The sequence below is a fragment of the Barbus barbus genome, assembly GCF_936440315.1.
Source record: "Barbus barbus genome assembly, chromosome: 36".
Classification (NCBI taxonomy): Eukaryota; Metazoa; Chordata; class Actinopteri; order Cypriniformes; family Cyprinidae; genus Barbus; species Barbus barbus.
This window is the reverse complement of record NC_136714.1, coordinates 13,597,300-13,616,657: the sequence shown is the minus strand read 5'-3', so window position 1 is coordinate 13,616,657 and position 19,358 is coordinate 13,597,300. Positions and strand designations below refer to the sequence as shown.

Genomic DNA, 19,358 nt, shown 5'->3' with positions numbered 1-19,358 from the left:
TGATCAATGTAGCAGTCTGTCCAAGAGCGTGTGACTATTCATCACCACCCTAACAGTGAATCTCAGCACTCTTTTAGCATTCACTCATTCCTTCAACTTAACAGCCCGACTGGTGGTCGATCTGTCCGTCATTACACATGGTCCAGATTAATTTAGAGAGCTATTGAATTGCCCTTTTGACAGCATATGCAGTAACAGTGCTACTTCATTTCCTGTCAGTTTCGCTTCTTTTGGGGCTCCTCTCGAGGCGTTTGAGAAAATAGATGGACCCTACAGGTGACAGTCATTACAAAGAAATTTGTTAATATAACACCATTTGTTTACAAAAAACTTCAAAATGCTCTGTTACCTTTCCTTAATTTCATTTGTAGAAGGTTACCACAGTCACGGAAAATATGCCTAAATTCCCTATTCACAGCATATATACACCACTGATCAAAAGTTTTGGGTCACTAATATTTTAAAATGTTTTTGGAAGAAGTCTCTTATGCTTACCAAGGCTACATATATTTAATAAAAACTGCAGTAGAAACAGTGAAATATTATTACAATTTAAAATAACTGCTTTCTCTTTTAATATATTAGAAAGTGTAATTTATTCCTGTGACGGCAAAGCTGAATTTTACTCCAGTAAAATTTACTCCAGTCTTCAGTGTCACATGATCCTTCAGAAATCATTCTAATATGATGATTTGCCACTCAAAAAAAAATTCTTATTTTATGAAAGCAGTTTTGCTGCATAAACGTTTCTTTTCGAAATGGTGATAAATTTTGCATTAGAATTTTATGATCATCTAATGAAAAAATTCACTTATACATGGTGTTTGAACATAGATGTGTGTGTATATAACCACCCTATAATGATAAAAATCCACCCAGTGCTCTTTTTTTTTTTTTTTTTTTTTTTTTATCACCTCAAATCATAAGCACTGTCTCAGATCAAGCCATTCACAGATTCTTGGCAGAGTGACATCACACAGGCCAATGCCCCTCCCACGACTATTGACGGACACTGCTGTTTTAGCATAGACCCGCCCTGAGTGAGCTGTCATCAGTCCGCCATTGTTTTGACGCCGGAGCAGGGTAGACAAGAATGGCTCCTAAGCGATTGAGGTGTTCTGTTTTTGGAAGTAATAATGAACATAGCAGTCTTCATTTACTCCAGACATCTGAGCTGCTGAAGGCGCTGTGGATTACATTTGTTTTTGAAGTGAATGCACCCCTGATCTACCGTACTGCTACTAGTATTGCACCCCTAGTAAAAAGGGTGTTTTTTTACATTACCATTGAGAAATTTTAACCAAAGTATGTTATAGACCTTTCATGAAGACATAAAGAATCATACCAACTTGTGGAAAATGAGCATCTGATGTCACCTTTTAAAAAAAGTCCACAATTTTTGATCATTTTAATGTATCCTTGCAGAATAAAAGTATTAATTTCTTTTTTAAAATACTGACCAGAAACAATTGAATGGTAGAGTACTATTTATTGTCATTTTAGTGTATTTTTTTTATTTATAGTTTTATACTTTTATTTAGGGGTGTGCGATATGACGATTTTTGATCGTGGACGATAAAAATGTCTCCACGATCTGCTTTTTAAGAAATATCGTAGTATCGCGCTACCGCGCACATTGTCAAATACAGTTCTGGCGCCGCCGTATCTATATACTGTACAACACGACATACAGCAGTAGAGTTACTCAGACAGGACACTGCACTTATTCGCGATCGCAAAAGTACATTATTTGCATACAAGCCTTGCTGGTTAAATGTTTAATTCGCGCGCTGGTCTGACGTGCGCTTGTTCTGAGTGCATACACCTGAAGCACGCGCACTAAAACGCCTGTCTAACAGCGCCTGATTACTCAACTAAGTTATATTTTGCGCTAATACTGTCAAAACACACAAGGTTTACATACAGACTGAGTTGGTTATCTCTAAAATGAAAGTAAATAGTTAAGAGAGAAACGGATGCGTGCCTGTATATTAGATGCGTGCAGCTCTTAAAGGGACAGGACACTAAACATGCTGTCGACTGTCATTAAAGGGATAGTTCACCCTAAAATTTAATTTCTGTCATTATTTACTCAGTGGAAAACCAAACAGTTGCTGGTCCACATTGACTTTGATAGTAGGAAAGAAAAATCCTATGGAAGTCACTGAGGACCAGCAACTGTTTGGTTTTCCACCTTCTTCAAAATATCATTTATAAATGTTCAGCACAAGAAAGAAACTCATTCCGGTTTAAAACAACTTTTGAGTAAATGATGATATAAAAATACAACATTATGACAGAATTGACAGACAGATGACAGAATATTAATTTGTGGGGGAACTATTCATTTAACGTTAACAAAACAACAAAACGCAAAGAGAAAAATCACTCACTATTCTTGACTGAAAAACTTTAATACAGTTGCTTTAGGAATCAGTCTATCTAGTGTTTTATTTTTATATTTGTTCATTCAATTTCATTGAATGCTCTGCTAAATACACCTATTGTACCTGGAAATAAAGCACTGTTTGTTTTATTTGTATATTATGTGTATTTGTAATGTGTATCTTTGTTCTTATTTTTTAATAAGAAAAATAAAATAATGACAAAGATTTTTTATCTTCGCCCACTTTGGCCTAAATATCTGCCATGCATCTTTGTCTTTCTAGTTTGGCTGTAATGCTCAGACAACTTGTAAAACCAAAATAATAAAACTAACAAAGAATCGTGATAAAAATCGTGAATCGTGATATTTCTATAAAAAATCGTGATATGATATTTTTCCCATATCGCCCACCCCTACTTTTATTGTTTTAAGTTCTTGCTTTATTCCAGAGTATTTTATACTGACCCCCTTTTATGGCTGTTCTCGTTCTATGGTGTTATTCAACGCACATAGACACATCTGTTTAAAGCGCAGGTCTGTCAGCAGAATTCAAATGGGTCTTACAAAGCATGATTACATTACAGCACAGGCAGAAGCACCGCTGAATACAGAGTATCCTGTACCTGAAGAAACCCCATATCAGGTCCAAGAACAGATATACACGGTCCCCCTAATCCAATTGTTTATGGCAAAAGGCTGTTCATCACTGTAGATTATTCAGACGAAGTACCACCCACTTAGACATGAAGACGTCAGCCTGTAAAGTAGGGGTGGGCGTAAAGTATGGGAAAAATATCATATCACAATTTTTTATAGAAATATCACGATTCACGATTTTTATCACGATTCTTTGTTAGTTTTACTATTTTGGTTTTACAGGTTGTCTGAGCATTACAGCCAAACTAGAAAGACAAAGATGCATGGCAGATATTTAGGCCAAAGTGGGCGAAGATAAAAAATCTTTGTCATTATTTTATTTTTCTTATTAAAAAATAAGAACAAAGATACATATTACAAATACACATAATATACAAATAAAACAAACAGTGCTTTATTTCCAGGTACAATAGTTGTATTTAGCAGAGCATTCAATGAAATTGAATGAACAAATATAAAAATAAAACACTAGATAGACTGATTCCTAAAGCAACTGTATTAAAGTTTTTCAGTCAAGAATAGTGAGTGATTTTTCTCTTTTGCGTTTTGTTGTTTTGTTAACGTTAAATGAATAGTTCCCCCACAAATTAATATTCTGTCATCTGTCTGTCAATTCTGTCATAATGTTGTATTTTTATATCATCATTTACTCAAAAGTTGTTTTAAACCGGAATGAGTTTCTTTCTTGTGCTGAACATTTATAAATGCTATTTTGAAGAAGGTGGAAAACCAAACAGTTGCTGGTCCTCAGTGACTTCCATAGGATTTTTCTTTCCTACTATCAAAGTCAATGTGGACCAGCAACTGTTTGGTTTTCCACTGAGTAAATAATGACAAAAATTAAATTTTAGGGTGAACTATCCCTTTAATGACAGTCGACAGCACGTTTAGTGTCCTGTCCCTTTAAGAGCTGCACGCATCTAATATACAGGCACGCATCCGTTTCTCTCTTAACTATTTACTTTCATTTTAGAGATAACCAACTCAGTCTGTATGTAAACCTTGTGTGTTTTGACAGTATTAGCGCAAAATATAACTTAGTTGAGTAATCAGGCGCTGTTAGACAGGCCTTTTAGTGCGCGTGCTTCAGGTGTATGCGCTCAGAACAAGCGCACGTCAGACCAGCGCGCGAATTAAACATTTAACCAGTAAGGCTTGTATGCAAATAATGTACTTTTGCGATCGCCAATAAGTGCAGTGTCCTGTCTGAGTAACTCTACTGCTGTATGTCCTGTTGTACAGTAAATAGAGACGGAGGCACCAGAACTGTATTTGACATAATGTGTGCTGTAGCACGATACTACGATATTTCTTAAAAAGCAGATCGTGGAGACATTTTTATCGTCCACGATCAAAAATCGTCATATCGCACACCCCTACTGTAAAGTGACCAAGCACCGTTCATTTTATATGATTTTCATTTTGTTACTTTATCTGTAATAGATTATACCACAATATTACCCTGGCACAGACAATTCAGCCTCTACCAATATGGGCAGTCTGTTTAGATGTGCATAGTACTGTAGATCTGCGAATTTGCACAGTGTGGATGTAGATTTATGGAGTGTATGAAACAAGGTAGAAAAATCGTTTGGCCACAGATATTTGTTTTTCTTTGTCTTAAACCAAAGAAGTAAAGGTCAGAACACGGGGCCAGGCTGCACACCATAGACCTTACCAGGATTAAGAATCTTGCCTGAGGGCACAGCAAGTCAGTCCGGAGGTGGAGCAGACCAGTGGGAAAATAAAGCTGGTTGTGACCGGCCCAAGATCTGAGTTGTTAGGTTTTCTAAACTTTTAATGAACAAAGACAGGGCTGGAATCGATTCCTTCACCATTATTGCTGGAGGAAACGGACATACTTTGGTTTTAAATGATTAAAGACCTGACATATTTAGGGAGATATTTAGGGAGGTATCATTGAACAGGATGTAAAGTACCTCTAATGGCCACAAGTGCATTTATAATACTTGGAGAGATCTATCCATTAGCTTTCTCAATGGCAGTTGCTCGGCTGGTGCAGGACCCCATCAGATGCAGAAAATAGTACCTTTAGGGATACAACAGCTCGTCACTGGGGCAGTAACCACAAAAGGACATCTTTGCACCTTATGTGCCCCTGAAAGGTTTGTAGTAGAACCATAAGGGTACATATTACTACTCTAAAGTATTAATATGCAGCTTTTAGGGGTAAATGTGTTAATGTAAAATGAACCTTGTCATCATTTACTCACCATGTTGTTACAAATATATATATATGACCTTTGTTCTTCTGTTACATAAAAGAGATATCTTGAAAAATGTTGGTAACCAAATGGTTTTGGGTTCCCATTATCTTCTATTGTACAAAAAATTACAATGAAAGTCATTAAATGAAAGTCACTGTTTGTTTTTTTTCTTATTTTCTTCTAAATATTTTCTTTTTTGTAAATCATGAGGTCGGCCTAGTATTTACACTACAAATACAATATGTTCACCTGAATTTCTGACTAGAGATGGATCACAAAACATTTAGCTAGCACTGTTTGTTCACTGAGATGGTATCACAGGTGTAAACAGGCTAGAATTAATGGGGGAAAAATATTAATTGCAAAAGGTACCATCGTATAAGATATCAGATAATCAGTATTAACAATACATTAGTACATTATGTAATTGAAGTAATTTCTCTGTCACACAGGAGAAGAAAGGTGATGATGACGATGATGAGGAAGAGGCGGTAGCGTATCTGTCAGGTGCCGATGAAGAATTTGACCCCAGCACACTTCCTGACCCCGACAAAGTGCACAACTCAAAGTCCTCCTCTGAGGAGGAAGAAGGGTAAGAATAAAACTTTTGCGAACGACATGAACGACTTTCATCACTTTCAAAGGTTGTGCAGCCTTCAATTTCATCCCTCAAACCTCTGATTCATCTCAATGAAGACCGATTTAGTTTTTCATGAAAAGCTAGGGGCGTTAAAAAGGCACAGGACGTGGCCTAAAGGATATTGATCCTCTAAAATACAAAACAAAAAAGTTCTTATTATGCACAGCTTCAAATTGAATGCTTATATTTGATCGTTGAACCAAGTATCATATTTTCTCCTTATCAGTGCATTGTGGAGGTATGCAGGGCTTTGTGTTAGTGGAAAACCATTACACCAGTAAATCAAGCCAATCAGTCCGACACCACATCACGAGGCCGTAATGATTCTGAAATGAGGAATTGATCCCTCTGATACTTAATTACCACCTCGGCTTTCTCAGCTCTCTCTGCTTGTATTGAGTTTGTAGCGTTCGATTAGGCTCAGGCATGCTGATCCGGTGTTCTTTTTGTACTGAGGTCCGCAGCAGAATTGCCTCTCAGAGGAGATATCCCTCTACAGGGGAAAATGATTCATGATGATTCATTTTCCCCATGGCAACATTAAGCACAGATCCTTTAGTTGGCTGTAGATAATCTATAAAATGCATAATTACATCCACAGTTAAAGTGAGAGGCAGGACCATACGTTATGCTTTTTCTGTTCTTTTTTCAGACTCTCACCCTCTCTTTCTCACTCTCACTTTTTGTCTGTCATTCAGTCCTCTCTTGTAAAACCCGATCACGTCCTCTGTTCTCATTCGCCTTCGGTCTTTCCATCTGTCGGCCTGTACCTTTATGTCTCTGTTTTTCTGTCATTCACTCATGTACGCACATTAAGGATGCTCACTGACACGCACAAACACTTGGGGTGTAGCAATGCAGGTGATACGGCATAGACAGCAGCAGCAGATCTGATTAATGACTTGGTGCGGTGTGTTTACTGCATGGCTACACTTACTGAATGCAGGAGAGGCTCCGGCACTGTAAATCTGATATAAATCTCTTTCTTCCTTTTTCCTTTGGCTCTCTCGCCCATTTTCTCTTCCGTCATATCGAAAGCTGGTGTTTGGGACTGGGGCCAGAGGCTTCACTAACCCTGAGCTCTTTCCTGTTGCGGTACTTCCTGCTTTGCTGTCTTGACAGATACCCCCGTCCCATAAATCTAATGGGATCTCATTGGCTCTGCCTCACCTCTGCACCTGCCAGCTCTTTGTGTCCAAAATAGCAAGATGCTGTACAAATCTTTGGAAATATTCCTTAAAGGGAGAGTGTAGTTACAATGAATGCTGAGTTACAGTAAAATGAATGGAGTGGTCCATTTGTAGTTTCATGAGAAGTTTTTTGAATGATGAATCAGTGAATCAGTCGATCCTGTCAAAAACATTTCTGAATTATTCATTTACGACTCTTTTCTCAATAATTCTCTCAAGTTTAATTAACGGACTCATTGATCCCATCACAGGAGTTCATATGGATCATAGGGGGAATCCAACAACTAGGGCGGCAAGATTTATCGAAATGAAAACAGATATACATGGATCTACTCTGAATTAAAGTTGCTTAAAATAAAGTGGCTGATGTCAACAAAAGATACATTTTGGACTTTCTTGCACTAAAAATTAAAGCTTGATGGTTTAATGTTGAAAGTAAAGAGTTTAAGACAAATGAGTAATGTAATTTTACAATTATATAATATATTTTTTTGGTAATACTTTAGTATAGGAACCAGTTCTCACTATTAAGTAGTTTCTTATTAGCATGCCTATTATTAACATTGTATTATATAGGATACTACTATATCTTATGAGTTTTTTAAAGCCCTTCATATAAAGCTTGTCACATGTTTAGAACAAATTGTATTAAGCACTTTCTCCACAGCAGTTCAGTCTGTGTCCTCCCTAGATTTTTTTTTTCAGATGCACTCGTATCAAACTGTATATCTATATTAACAGTATTGCTTCAGACTGTATCGCTTATAAAAAATATATCGTACAAACTCGATATACCGCCTAGCCCTACTATATCCCTAATCCTAACCAATACCTAAACTTAACAACTACCTTACTAACTATTAATAAGCAGAAAAGTAAGTTTATTGAGGCAAAAGTCGTAGTTAGGTTTGTTAATAGCGAGAATTGGACTTTAAAAGGAAGTGTTACCATATTTTCGTACATACAGTGTTCCTTAAGTGATTTTAGAATTTTGTCATTTACTTACCCTTATATCATTCTAAACCTGTACAACTTTCTTTTCTTCTGTAGAACACAAAAGATATTTCGAAGAATGTTGGTAACAGTTTTGTTGTCCATTGACTTCCACTGTATGGACCAAAATTTTAATTTTTGGCGAGTTTTCCCTTTAATTTTGATATTTTTACCAGTTGTGGTTTATTTAGCTAGTTGATTTGCACATCCCTAATCCTGAGTCATTGAGCTGGTTGGACCAACAAATTTGAAACTCTATATCACCAGAAGCCCTTAACAACTCATTGATCTGTGCTAGCTACAACCTTGACTGCTATACCAGAGGATGAATTTTCCCACCTCCAGGTGGTCTCTGAACAGACCTTTAGAGATATTAGTTGTCCTGGATGTACATGAGTACACCATTAATGCATTAGCACACTTAATTCAGTTTGGACCATGTAAGACCTTCTAACTTAATTAAATGCTGTGCTGATCTGTCATCCTTCCTGGTTTCTTCATGGTTATATTATGTAAAGGAGCTGTGCAGCAACCACTTTGCATGAGATCCCTAATAAATAACTTGGGCACAAATGCACTGATCCTTCCCATCAAGTATGTATCTCATTACATATAAAACCTTATCTGTTGCAAAGAGTTCAGGAAGGCACAGAAAGTTCTCAACAAAACATGCTTTAAACAATCTAGCACTCGCAGTGTGCAGCGAAAAACTTGCCACCTTTGATAATTAAGCAGCTCAAAATAATTGTGCTGTTGATTCTGCACAACTCCAAAAAAACTCCAATAACTTTTTTTTACAAAACATCTGAAATTTTGTTCTTGCTATGAAATAGACCAGAGGACAGCTTTTCACACCTCAAAGTCTCTTGACAGGATCTTAATAGTATTACTTGCCCTGGATGTGCATGAATGCACCATTCCAGCCTCATTTAATTAAATTAGGAATTGTCTGCATTGGCTATCAAGGTCACCCGCATGGGCCGGTACATTAAAAAAACCCATTCACCTCAACAACAAATAGATGCCTTTAAAATGCAGTGCACGTTGGTGATAGGAATTGTCAGCACCTCCTAGATGTATCTCAGATGATTGCTTTTGCAAGCGCTTTGGTGCATCAGTGGTCTTGTGGGAAATGTTCAATGCCTTGTTTTGCAAATGCACATTCTCCAAAGAAGTTTCAGTCAGCTCAAGGAAAGTCCTTTCCTTTCTCAGCGCATATCTGTGCTCTGTGGTCTCAGATCGACAGCTGAAAGCTGTTGTTGTATTTAAAGATCAAGTACGAGTAGCACATCACAGGATCTCTTGTGTTTACAAGTAGGAGATGGGATGGGGTAAGCTGTGCCACTTTTACTTAAGTTGTCCTCTAGGCAAAAGGAAATTAAATGCAGGTAAACAAATATGCCTAATTATATTTCAAAGTGTCTCCCTGTCAACTGAAATTCAAAAAGAGCATATTTAATGTAGAGCCATTTTTTTTTAAGTCGTCTTAAAAACTTTTTTAAAGCAAGATGTTTTTAAATAAAAGTCAGCATACAAAACAAGTAAACATTTCAGTGTTATATACCTTTCCAAATTTTTACTTACATTTTCCGAAAGAGATCCATGATTCATCTTAGCCAGCTTTAATATTCAGAATATTTTTGCAGTGTATTTATAGAAACAAACAAAAAAGTAGGCTATTTTTACCTTTTTTTATCAATTTGCTTATTTTATTCAAAGGTTTGAGGTCAGTAATTTTTTTTTAAAGAATTAATACTTTTATTCAGCAAGAATGCATTACATTGATCAAAAGTGATAGTCAAAACATTTAAAATGTTACAAAACATTTTTATCTCAAATAATGCTGTTCTTTTCAACTTTGTTTGTCAAAGAGTCCTGAAAAATTTATAAATTTTGCACAAAAATATTTAGTACAACTGTTTTTAACAATGATAACAATATCAATGTAAAAAAAAATCTGAGCAACAGATCAGCATATTGCAATGATTTCTGAAGGATCATATGACACAGAAATCTGGGGAAATTATGCTGAAAATAAAATAAATAATAAATTCAGCATTCCCGTCACAGGAATAAATTATATTTTAAAATATATTAAAATAGAAAGCATGATTTTCACAGTATTACTATTACTACTAGTATAGATTTATTATCTTGGTGAGTATTAATGACAACTTTTAAATTTAGAAAAATATTACAGATCCCAAACTTTAGAACAATAGTGTACATAACAAAGACCTGAGATGAAAAACAAATTTAAAAAAAGTTTTTTTTGTCAAGTCACCTTTATTTATAGTGCTTTTAACAATGTAAATTGTGTCAAAGCAACTGCACAATATCAAAAAAGGAAAATAGTGTGTCAATAATGTAAAATGAAAAGATTAAAAAAGATTTTTAGTTAAAGGCATTTCATGATTGAATTCAGTGATGTCATCATCCAGCTCAGTTCAGTTTAAATAGTGTCTTTGCAGTCAGGTCGACGATATCGCTGGAAATGAAGTGTCCCCAACTAAGCAAGCCAGAGGCGACAGCGGCAAGGAACCAAAAGTCCATCAGTGACAGAATGGAGAAAAAAACCTTGGGAGAAACCAGGCTCAGTCGGGGGGCCAGTTCTCCTCTGGCCAAAACGAACCAGCAGTTCAATTCCAACTGCAGCAAAGTCAGATTGTAAGGGATCAACTGGTTCCAGTGGTCTTTTCCCGATGGCTGTCTAAGTGGCGGGGTCCTCACTGGGGATCTGTCTCTGGCGCTCATCTAGGTGTCCTGGTCTCCGCTGACGTTCAGGGCTGTAGAGGTCGTCTCTGGGTGCTGATCCACCATCTGCTCTAGATACGGACTGGATCTGGTGACTGCAGTGACCATCTGGGCTGGATACGGACCGGATCGGGTGGCTACGGTGACTGGGGATATGTGCCCGGGGCTCATCCAGGTGTCCGGCCTCCGCCGACGATAAGGGCCACATACATCATCTCCCGGCGCCGATCCACCATCTGATCCGGACACGGACTGAGAAACAGAATAGAAACAGACAAATATTAGCGTAGATGCCATTCTTCTTATGATGTAACGAGTACATCATGTGTTATGGGGAGTGTTCCCGGTTCCGGTTGATCTAATTAATGCAGGCTAACAATCCTTTAACGGATTTGAATAATAGAAGTGTATTAGTGTGTTATGTGTAAGCCAGGTTAAAGAAATGTGTCTTTAATCTAGATTTAAACTGACAGAGTGTGTCTGCCTCCCGAACAGTATTAGGTAGATTGTTCCAGAGTTTGGATGCTAAATAGGAAAAGGATCTGCCGCCCGCAGTCGATTTTGATTTTCTAGGTATTATCAAATGGCCAGAGTTTTGAGAATGCAGCAGACGTGGAGGACTATAATGTGATAAGAGCTCGTTCAAGTACTGAGGAGCTAAGCCATTCAGGGCTTTATAAGTAATTAACAAGATTTTAAAATCTATACGATGTTTGATAGGGAGCCAATGCAGTGTTGACAGAACTGGGCTAATGTGGTCATACTTCCTGGTTCTAGAAAGGACTCTAGCTGCTGCATTTTGGACCAGCTGTAGTTTGTTGATCAAGCGTGCAGAACAACCACACAATAAAGCATTACAATAGTCTAACCTTGAGGTCATAAACTCGTGAATTAGTATTTCTGCATTTGACGTTGAGAGCATAGGTTGCAATTTAGATATGTTTTTGAGATGGAAAAACACAGTTTTACAGATGCTAGAAACATGGCTTTCAAATGAAAAATTGCTATCAAACAACACACCTAGGTTCCTAACTGATGAAGAAGAATTGACAGAGCAGCCGTCAAGTGTTAGATAGTGTTCTAGGTTATTACATGTGGGGTTTTTAGGTCCGATAATTAACACTTCTGTTTTTTCAGAATTTAGCAGTAAGAAGTTACTCGTCATCCAGTTTTTTATATTGACTATGCATTCCGTTAGTTTCTCAATTTGGTGTGTTTCACTGGGCCGTGAAGAACTATAGAGCGGAGTATCATCAGCTTAACAGTGAAAGCTAACACCATGTCTCCTGATAATATCTCCCAAGGGTAGCATGTAAAGCGTGAAAAGTAACGGCCCTAGTACTGAGCCTTGAGGTACTTTGTACTGCACTTGTGATCGATATGATACCTCTTCATTCACTGCTACGAACTGATGGCGTTCAGAGAAGTACGATTTGAACCATGCTAATGCACTTCCACTAATGCCAACAAAGTGTTCTAGTCTATTTAAAAGAATGTTGTGGTCGATAGTGTCGAACGCAGCGCTAAGATCCAGTAGAACTAATAAAGAGATACAACCACGATCAGATGATAGAAGCAGGTCATTTGTAACTCTAATGAGAGCAGTCTCAGTACTATGATACGGTCTAAATCCTGACTGGAATTCCTCACAGATACTATTTTTCTCTAAGAAGGAATATAATTATGAGGATACTACCTTTTCTAGTATCTTTGACAGAAAAGGGAGATTTGAGATCGGTTTGTAATTAACTAGATCTTTGGGGTCAAGTTGTGGTTTTTTAATGAGAGGCTGAATAACAGCCAATTTGAAGGTTTTGGGGACATATCCTAATGACAGTGATGAATTAATAATAGCCAAAAGAGGATGTATGTCTTCTGGAAGCAGCTCTTTTACTAGTTTAGATGGAATAGGGTCTAACATGTTGTTGGTTTAGATGATTTAACAAATTTATACAATTATTCCTCTCCTATAGTAGAGAATGAGTGGAATTGTTCCTCAGAGGATCTATAGTGCACTATCTGATGCGATACTGTAGCTGACGGCTGCATGGTTACAATTTTATCTCTGATAGAATCGATCTTGGAAGTAAAGTAGTTCATAAAGCCATTACTGCTGTGCTTTTGCTTTAGCAGTTTTTAATGCTTTTCTGTAGGATAGGGTATTTTCCCGGCTATAGTATAGACATGTAGAAAATTGACTTGCATTTTTATGCAGACGTGACATACGGCCAAGTATGGTGACCCATACTCGGAATTCGTGCTCTGCATGTAACCCATCCAAAGTGCACACACAGCAGTGAACACACACCCGGAGCAGTCGGCAGCCATCTATGCTGCGGCGCCCGGGGAGCAGTTGGGGGTTCGGTGCCTTGCTCAAGGGCACCTAAGTCGTGGTATTGAGGGTGGACATACACTCTGTATGTATGTACACGCTGTACATACACTCCCCCCACCTACAATCCCTGCCGGACCTGAGACTCGAACCCGCGACCTTTGGGTTACGAGTCCGAGTCTCTAACCATTAGGCCATGACTTCCCCATGAATTCTCAGGTGGCGTCTTGCCAGACAGCCTCAAATTACCTAAACACTCCTGTTTTTATCCATGTATAATAATTTTTTTTTATTTTTCTCATGTGCATCTTTGACTCGCAGGCAGCAGCAAATGTATGATTACATGACCAAAATGTGTGCCGTTTTCTAGATTAATGGGACTAACACAGTTTACCCACTGACACATCTTGCCCCACTCTTCACTGTATATCTAGCCTATCTTCCCTTTGTCTTCTGTCTTCACATCTGTGCATTGACCCTTCTTTGTCTTTGCAGCGCTTCATCAGACCGCGGTGGCAGGAAGAGAAGTTTCAGCAGCGACAGCAGTGAGGATGATGATAGTGATGATGAAGTAAAGCAGACACAGGTGGGCAAGAAGAAGCCCAGGAAAGAGTCCACAGTAACTCCTCTGGACACTGGCCTCTCACTGGCCGAAGACGAGGAGCTTGTGTTGCATTTATTGGGCAGTCACAGCTAGGTCCCTGTACCCACCTTCCCCTCCAAAGTTTCTGATTCATTGTACTTGTATGTCGAGTTTATAAAATACCCCTTGACTAATAAAATTTATCCTGATTGTGATGGCAACTTTAAGATTCATTGCCGCACATATCTTTGTGATTTATTGTGTGAGTGCAGGTTATAATTTCCTTTCCTGCCTCATGCCGCCTTTACATCCTCTCCTCAAGACGGGAATTGAATTCTCAGGTGGCGTCTTGCCAGACAGCCTCAAATTACCTAAAAACTCCTGTTTTGCAGTGAAGCAAAAAAGCAGCACAGCTGATGTCAATCCTGATAGAGAACCACTGTGAAGTCCCAGGTGCCATCTATAACCTATTACTGTTAAACTGCTCTCATTATTTCTGGTTTGAATATTGCCGTCCTGTCGCATTGAACTGTCACTTAATGTGTGATTTACTCTCCCTCATTTCTGTGGCAGAAATAGAAATGGAGGGTTCTCGAAGAAAACTTTGGTTTTGTGACTATTGTCCCTTATTCAACACACATCCATCTTTCTGAATTGTCTGGTTGTCTGCATTTAGCTGGCTCATGCCAGGTGGGGGATTGGAGTGGGTTTATATATAGCCACCGTTTAGCACCAGCATAACTTTGCATTGTGCAATTGTGACCTTATCCAACCCTGGTTTTATCAGATCTGTTAACAGCTTCTCAAAGTGCTCTTGAGATCTAATAATTCGCCCACTCTCATTTGTCAGCTGATTTTCCGTAATGACATGGGTTTCAATGCACATTGTTATTACAGCCACTGTTTAACATGGGTATCCTATAAAAAAATTACCATTTTTGTAGCATCTCGAAGACGTCTTGGCATCAAGGTTATGAGTTTCTGGAGTTTTGGTGTTGGAATTTGGTCCCATTCTTGCCTGATATAGCCTTCCAAAACATGCAAGCTGCCCATATCTTATGCACCCCCATACCATCAGAGATGCTGGCCTTTGAACTGAACGCCGATAACACGCTGGAAGGTCTCCCTCCTCTTTAGCCCGGCGTCTGTGATTTCCAACAAGAATGTCAAATTTGGACTCGTCTGACCATAGAACACTTTTCCACTTTGAAACAGTCAATTTTAAATGAGCCTTGGCCCACAGGACACGACGGCACTCGTGTTCGCATACGGCTTCCTTTTTGCATGATAGAGCTTTAGTTGGCATCTGCAGATGGCACGGCGGATTGTGTTTACCAACAGTGGTTTCTGGAAGTATTCCTGGGCCCATTTAGTAATGTCAATGACAGAATCATGCCGATGAGTGATGTAGTGTTGTCTGAGGGCCCGAAGACCACGGACATCCAACAAAGGTCTTCGGCCTTGTTCCTTACGCACAGAGATTTTTCCAGTTTCATTTAATCTTTTGATGATGTTATGCACTGTAGATGATGAGATTTGCAAAGCCTTTGCAATTTGACATTGAGGAACGTTGTTTTAAGTATTCTACAATCTTTTTACGCACTCTTTCACAGATTGGAGAGCCTCTGCCCATCTTTACTTCTGACAGACTCTGCCTCTCTAAGACATCCCTTTTATAGCTAATCATGTTACAGACCTGATGTCAATTAACTTAATTAGTTGCTAGATGTTCTGCCAGCTGAATCTTTAAAAAATTTCGGTAACACTTTATTTTAGGGTCTCTTAACTAGTTGCTTATTAGCATGCATATTACTACATACATACGAAAGCCAAAATAGTGTCAGACAAATTAATACACTTCGTCTTACAGCACAGAGCACTTTATGACAAACAAATTGCGGAATACAAAGATACAGAATATAAAGAACTGCTGTAGCCTACTTTTTTATGCCTGGCGCGCACCTTTCCGATGCCGCAGTTCGGTGTGTGTGTGTGTGGGGGGGTGTATCCATACCTCAGACAGTCTCTGTTCAGGATAAATTGGTTCACGGAAATTGGTGGTCTTCTTTTTAATATGTGGATTCAGTATCGCTAGAAAAGTATCAAACTGAGGCACTGACATCCTGAAATAAACTTTGAATCTCTCGGGATAATCCCGCAGCTCTTTGATAAGGAGGTGGAACTCTCCTTCCTCTCTGCGCAATCTAAGGATTGGATGGACCCAATATTTCCTTTTTTCTTTTTCTTTTTTTAAAAAGAGAGAGGACAGCAAAATCATCCTCACTGCTTGAAGACATTTTGTATAGTTTTTAGCGAATTTTTTAGCAACGGATTAATTAAAACGCATCGGACTCAGTGTGCAAGGTCTCTGTGAGTGACGAATTTTTAAGATTGCGAATGCGAAATAACGCATGCGAAGATTTCGGACTCAAGTGTGCAGAGACCTTTATTCTACTTGACCTTATTCTACATCCCTAATCCAACCCAATACCTAAACTTAAGAACTACCTTACTAACTATTAATAAGTAGCAAAGTAAGGGCTATAAGTAGCAAATTAGGGATTTATTGAGGGAAATTGTGAATAAGTGTTCCCTATTCTAAAGTGTTAACAAAATGTATTGCTTTTTTCGGCCCTTTGTTGCCCCTGTGTCAACTTTTTTGAGACCTGTAGCAGGCATCAAATTTGAAATGAGGTCATTTAGTGGATAAAAATGTAAAATTTCTCCATTTAAACATTTATGTTCTCTGTTCTATTGTGAATAAAATATTGGCTCATGTGATTTGAAAGTCTTTTAGTTTTCATTTTATTCAAATTTAATAGAACGTCCCAACATTTCCGGAATTCAAGTTGTACATAAGAAACAACAACGGAGTGTCTTTAAAAGCCCTCTTTTATGCAGAACTACTTCCTTCTGCCATGCATTCAAATCTCACGTTGACCGTTTAACAGCTGAGCTTAAGCCTCCGTTACTAATTCGAAAAAGTCACTTTAGAACTAGTTAACTAAGGAATGTTGAGTTGCTTCATTGAAAGCTTATTGTATTGCTGTATTTAAAAGCTCAGTGTATTATGTGGAGTAATCTCATATTCACAATAAAACATTAGTTTGAATGTCCACTGAGGTATCTTTGTCATACTATCCTTTCATTTGTTTAAGGAATAGTTTACCAAAAATGAAACATCCGTCATTAATTACCATCATGCCGTTCCAAACCCACAAGGCCTTTGTTCATCTTCGGAACACAAATTAAGATATTTCTGATCTTAGACCTTTCTGACTCTGCATAGAAAGCAATGTAACTTCTTGTTCAAGGCCCAGAAGGGTAGTAAGGACATTGTTAAAATAGTCCATGTGACATCAGTGGATCAACAATAATATTAAAGGGGTTATATGATGCAATTTCATGTTTTCTTTTCTTTGGAGTGTTACAAGCTGTTTGTGCATATATAAGATCTGTAAAGTTGCAAAGATTAAAGTCTCAAAAGAGATATTCTTTCTAAAAGTTAAGACTCATTCACGCCTTCGTAAAATGCCTCATTCAAACCGCGTGGGAAGATTTGCATAACCCAGCCCAAATGTATACGCAAAGAAAGAATGCGTTACTTTTATTCCCGCTGTGGTATTGTTGCTGCCACGGCCATGTTTTTCCAGATATGGTAAGGGGCGTAACATTTTCATCACACGCTTGAGGTACTCGGCCAATCACAATGCACTGGATAGCTGGCCAATTAGAGCACACCGTGCTTTTCAGAACTACTGTATGTGCTTTGTAAAAATCGATGCATATCAGAAAGACGGGACAAAGAGGAGCAACGATTATGTACGATATGTGGAAAATGTTTTTTTAACCTTAAACCGAATAAACAAATTGCATTGCACCAAATACACAAAATAATGTTCATTTTAGCAACAACATATGACTCCTTTTAAGCTATGAAAATATTTTGTGTGCATTTTTTTTTATTTTGTTGTTGCAGCCTTATGTAAAAATAATTCATCAATCGACACTTCATTGTGCAAAAAAACAAGCAAAAAAAAAAAAAAAGATTTTAGGTAACTTTTGTAAATTTATTTTTATTTTTTTAATAAAAAGGAAAAACTCACACAATTGAAATGCGCAAGTATTCATACACTTAACTCAGTACCTGAAGCAACTTTGGCAGTTATTACTGACTCAAGTTTTTTTGGGAACGATGCAACAAGCTTTGCAGACATGTCTCATAGTCCCTGCCACTGAAAACAGCCCCACAGGGGCTTCCACCAGCATGCTTCACCATTGGGAAGGTGTTGTGCAAGTGATGAGCGGTGCCTGGTTTCTTCCAGACATGATGCTTGGAATTGAGGTTCATCAGACCAAAGAATCCTGTTTCTATCAGGTATTTTTTTTCTTAGGTTTTTTTTTCTCAAATTTGCGAGAGAACAGCTCTAGGAAGAGTCCTGTATGTTCCAGACTTATTCCATTATTGATTGTGGAAGCCACATGCTCTTGTCAACCTTTAGTGCAGCAAAACGTTTTTGTAGTCTTCACCAGATCTCAACATAATCCTGTCTCTCAGCTCTGCAAGCCATTCTCTGATATGCGTTTTCAACTTTAGACCTTATATAGATGGGTGTGTGCCAGATGTTTTCAACATTGATAAGAAATGTTTCTTGAGCACCAACTCAGGATATTAGAATGATTTATTAAGGTTCATGTGACACTGAAGACTGGAGTTATGGCTGCTGAAAATTCAGCTTATTTTAAATTGGAATAATATTTCACACCATTACTGTTTCACGGTATTTTCGATCAAATAATTTCGATCTTTTTTGGTGAGACTTATTTTAAATACAGTAGCCTAACGTGTAAACTTTAATGCACATTTAATTGTGCTCTCCAGTATACTGGACATACATAGTGAAGGCATGATAGGGAATGGATCTTTTCACAGTGGGCTTGTTTTTACTCACTTTGTGTAGTTTGGAGATGACTTGTTTATTCGTCTTGGATTCTTATCACTTATTACCTTTACCAAACAACTGCAGGCAGGCGGTACTCGTAGTGTTGTGGTGGGTGTGACAGGCATGCACCTTGATGTATTATGTTTGTATATGACTGGGTTGCATATATTCTCTTTGTGTTCTGGGTTTGTGTGTGCAGAGTCATCCATCACAGGCATGAGTTTATTAGGCGCCTTCATCCTGCCTGGAAAGCTATTTCCCTAGGTGCTATTTCTCCCCTCTAATGACTGTTTCAGCACTGAGGAGTGTGTAGCCCTTCAGTCGTTTCTCTGTAGCATTGTGCACCCAGAGCTTAATGTACATGCACATGTCAATGATTATACAAATTCAGATTGCAGCTATTGTTTTGCTTAACAAAGAAGGGTTGTTAAGCAAATTGCTTACCCCAAAATTGAAAATACTCATTATTTACATTGTCATTCTGAACTTCTGTGCCTTTCTTCTTTGGAAGTTTAGCAGTTTTCCTCAATGCAATAAAGGTGGCTGAAGACCAAAAGAAGACAAAAAGCACCATTAAAAGTACATTAAAAGATGTATGTGCTACCATAGTGGTAGTCCATACATCTTGAACACTATATTCCAAGTCTTTTGA

General features: G+C 38.0%; 1 protein-coding gene across 1 annotated transcript in view; it reads left to right on the top strand.

The window, feature by feature from the left end:
• LOC306855907 (putative ATP-dependent RNA helicase DDX10) overlaps positions 1 to 16,543 on the top strand; it is a 31,311-nt gene extending 14,768 nt beyond the window's left edge. Inside the window, exons 17-18 of the mRNA XM_079394858.1 lie at positions 5,724 to 5,863; positions 13,676 to 16,543. Coding sequence (XP_079250984.1) covers positions 5,724 to 5,863; positions 13,676 to 13,877 — 342 coding nt within the window. The 3' untranslated portion in view covers positions 13,878 to 16,543. The remainder of the gene's footprint in view (positions 1 to 5,723; positions 5,864 to 13,675) is intronic.
• The last annotated feature ends 2,815 nt before the right edge of the window (positions 16,544 to 19,358 follow it).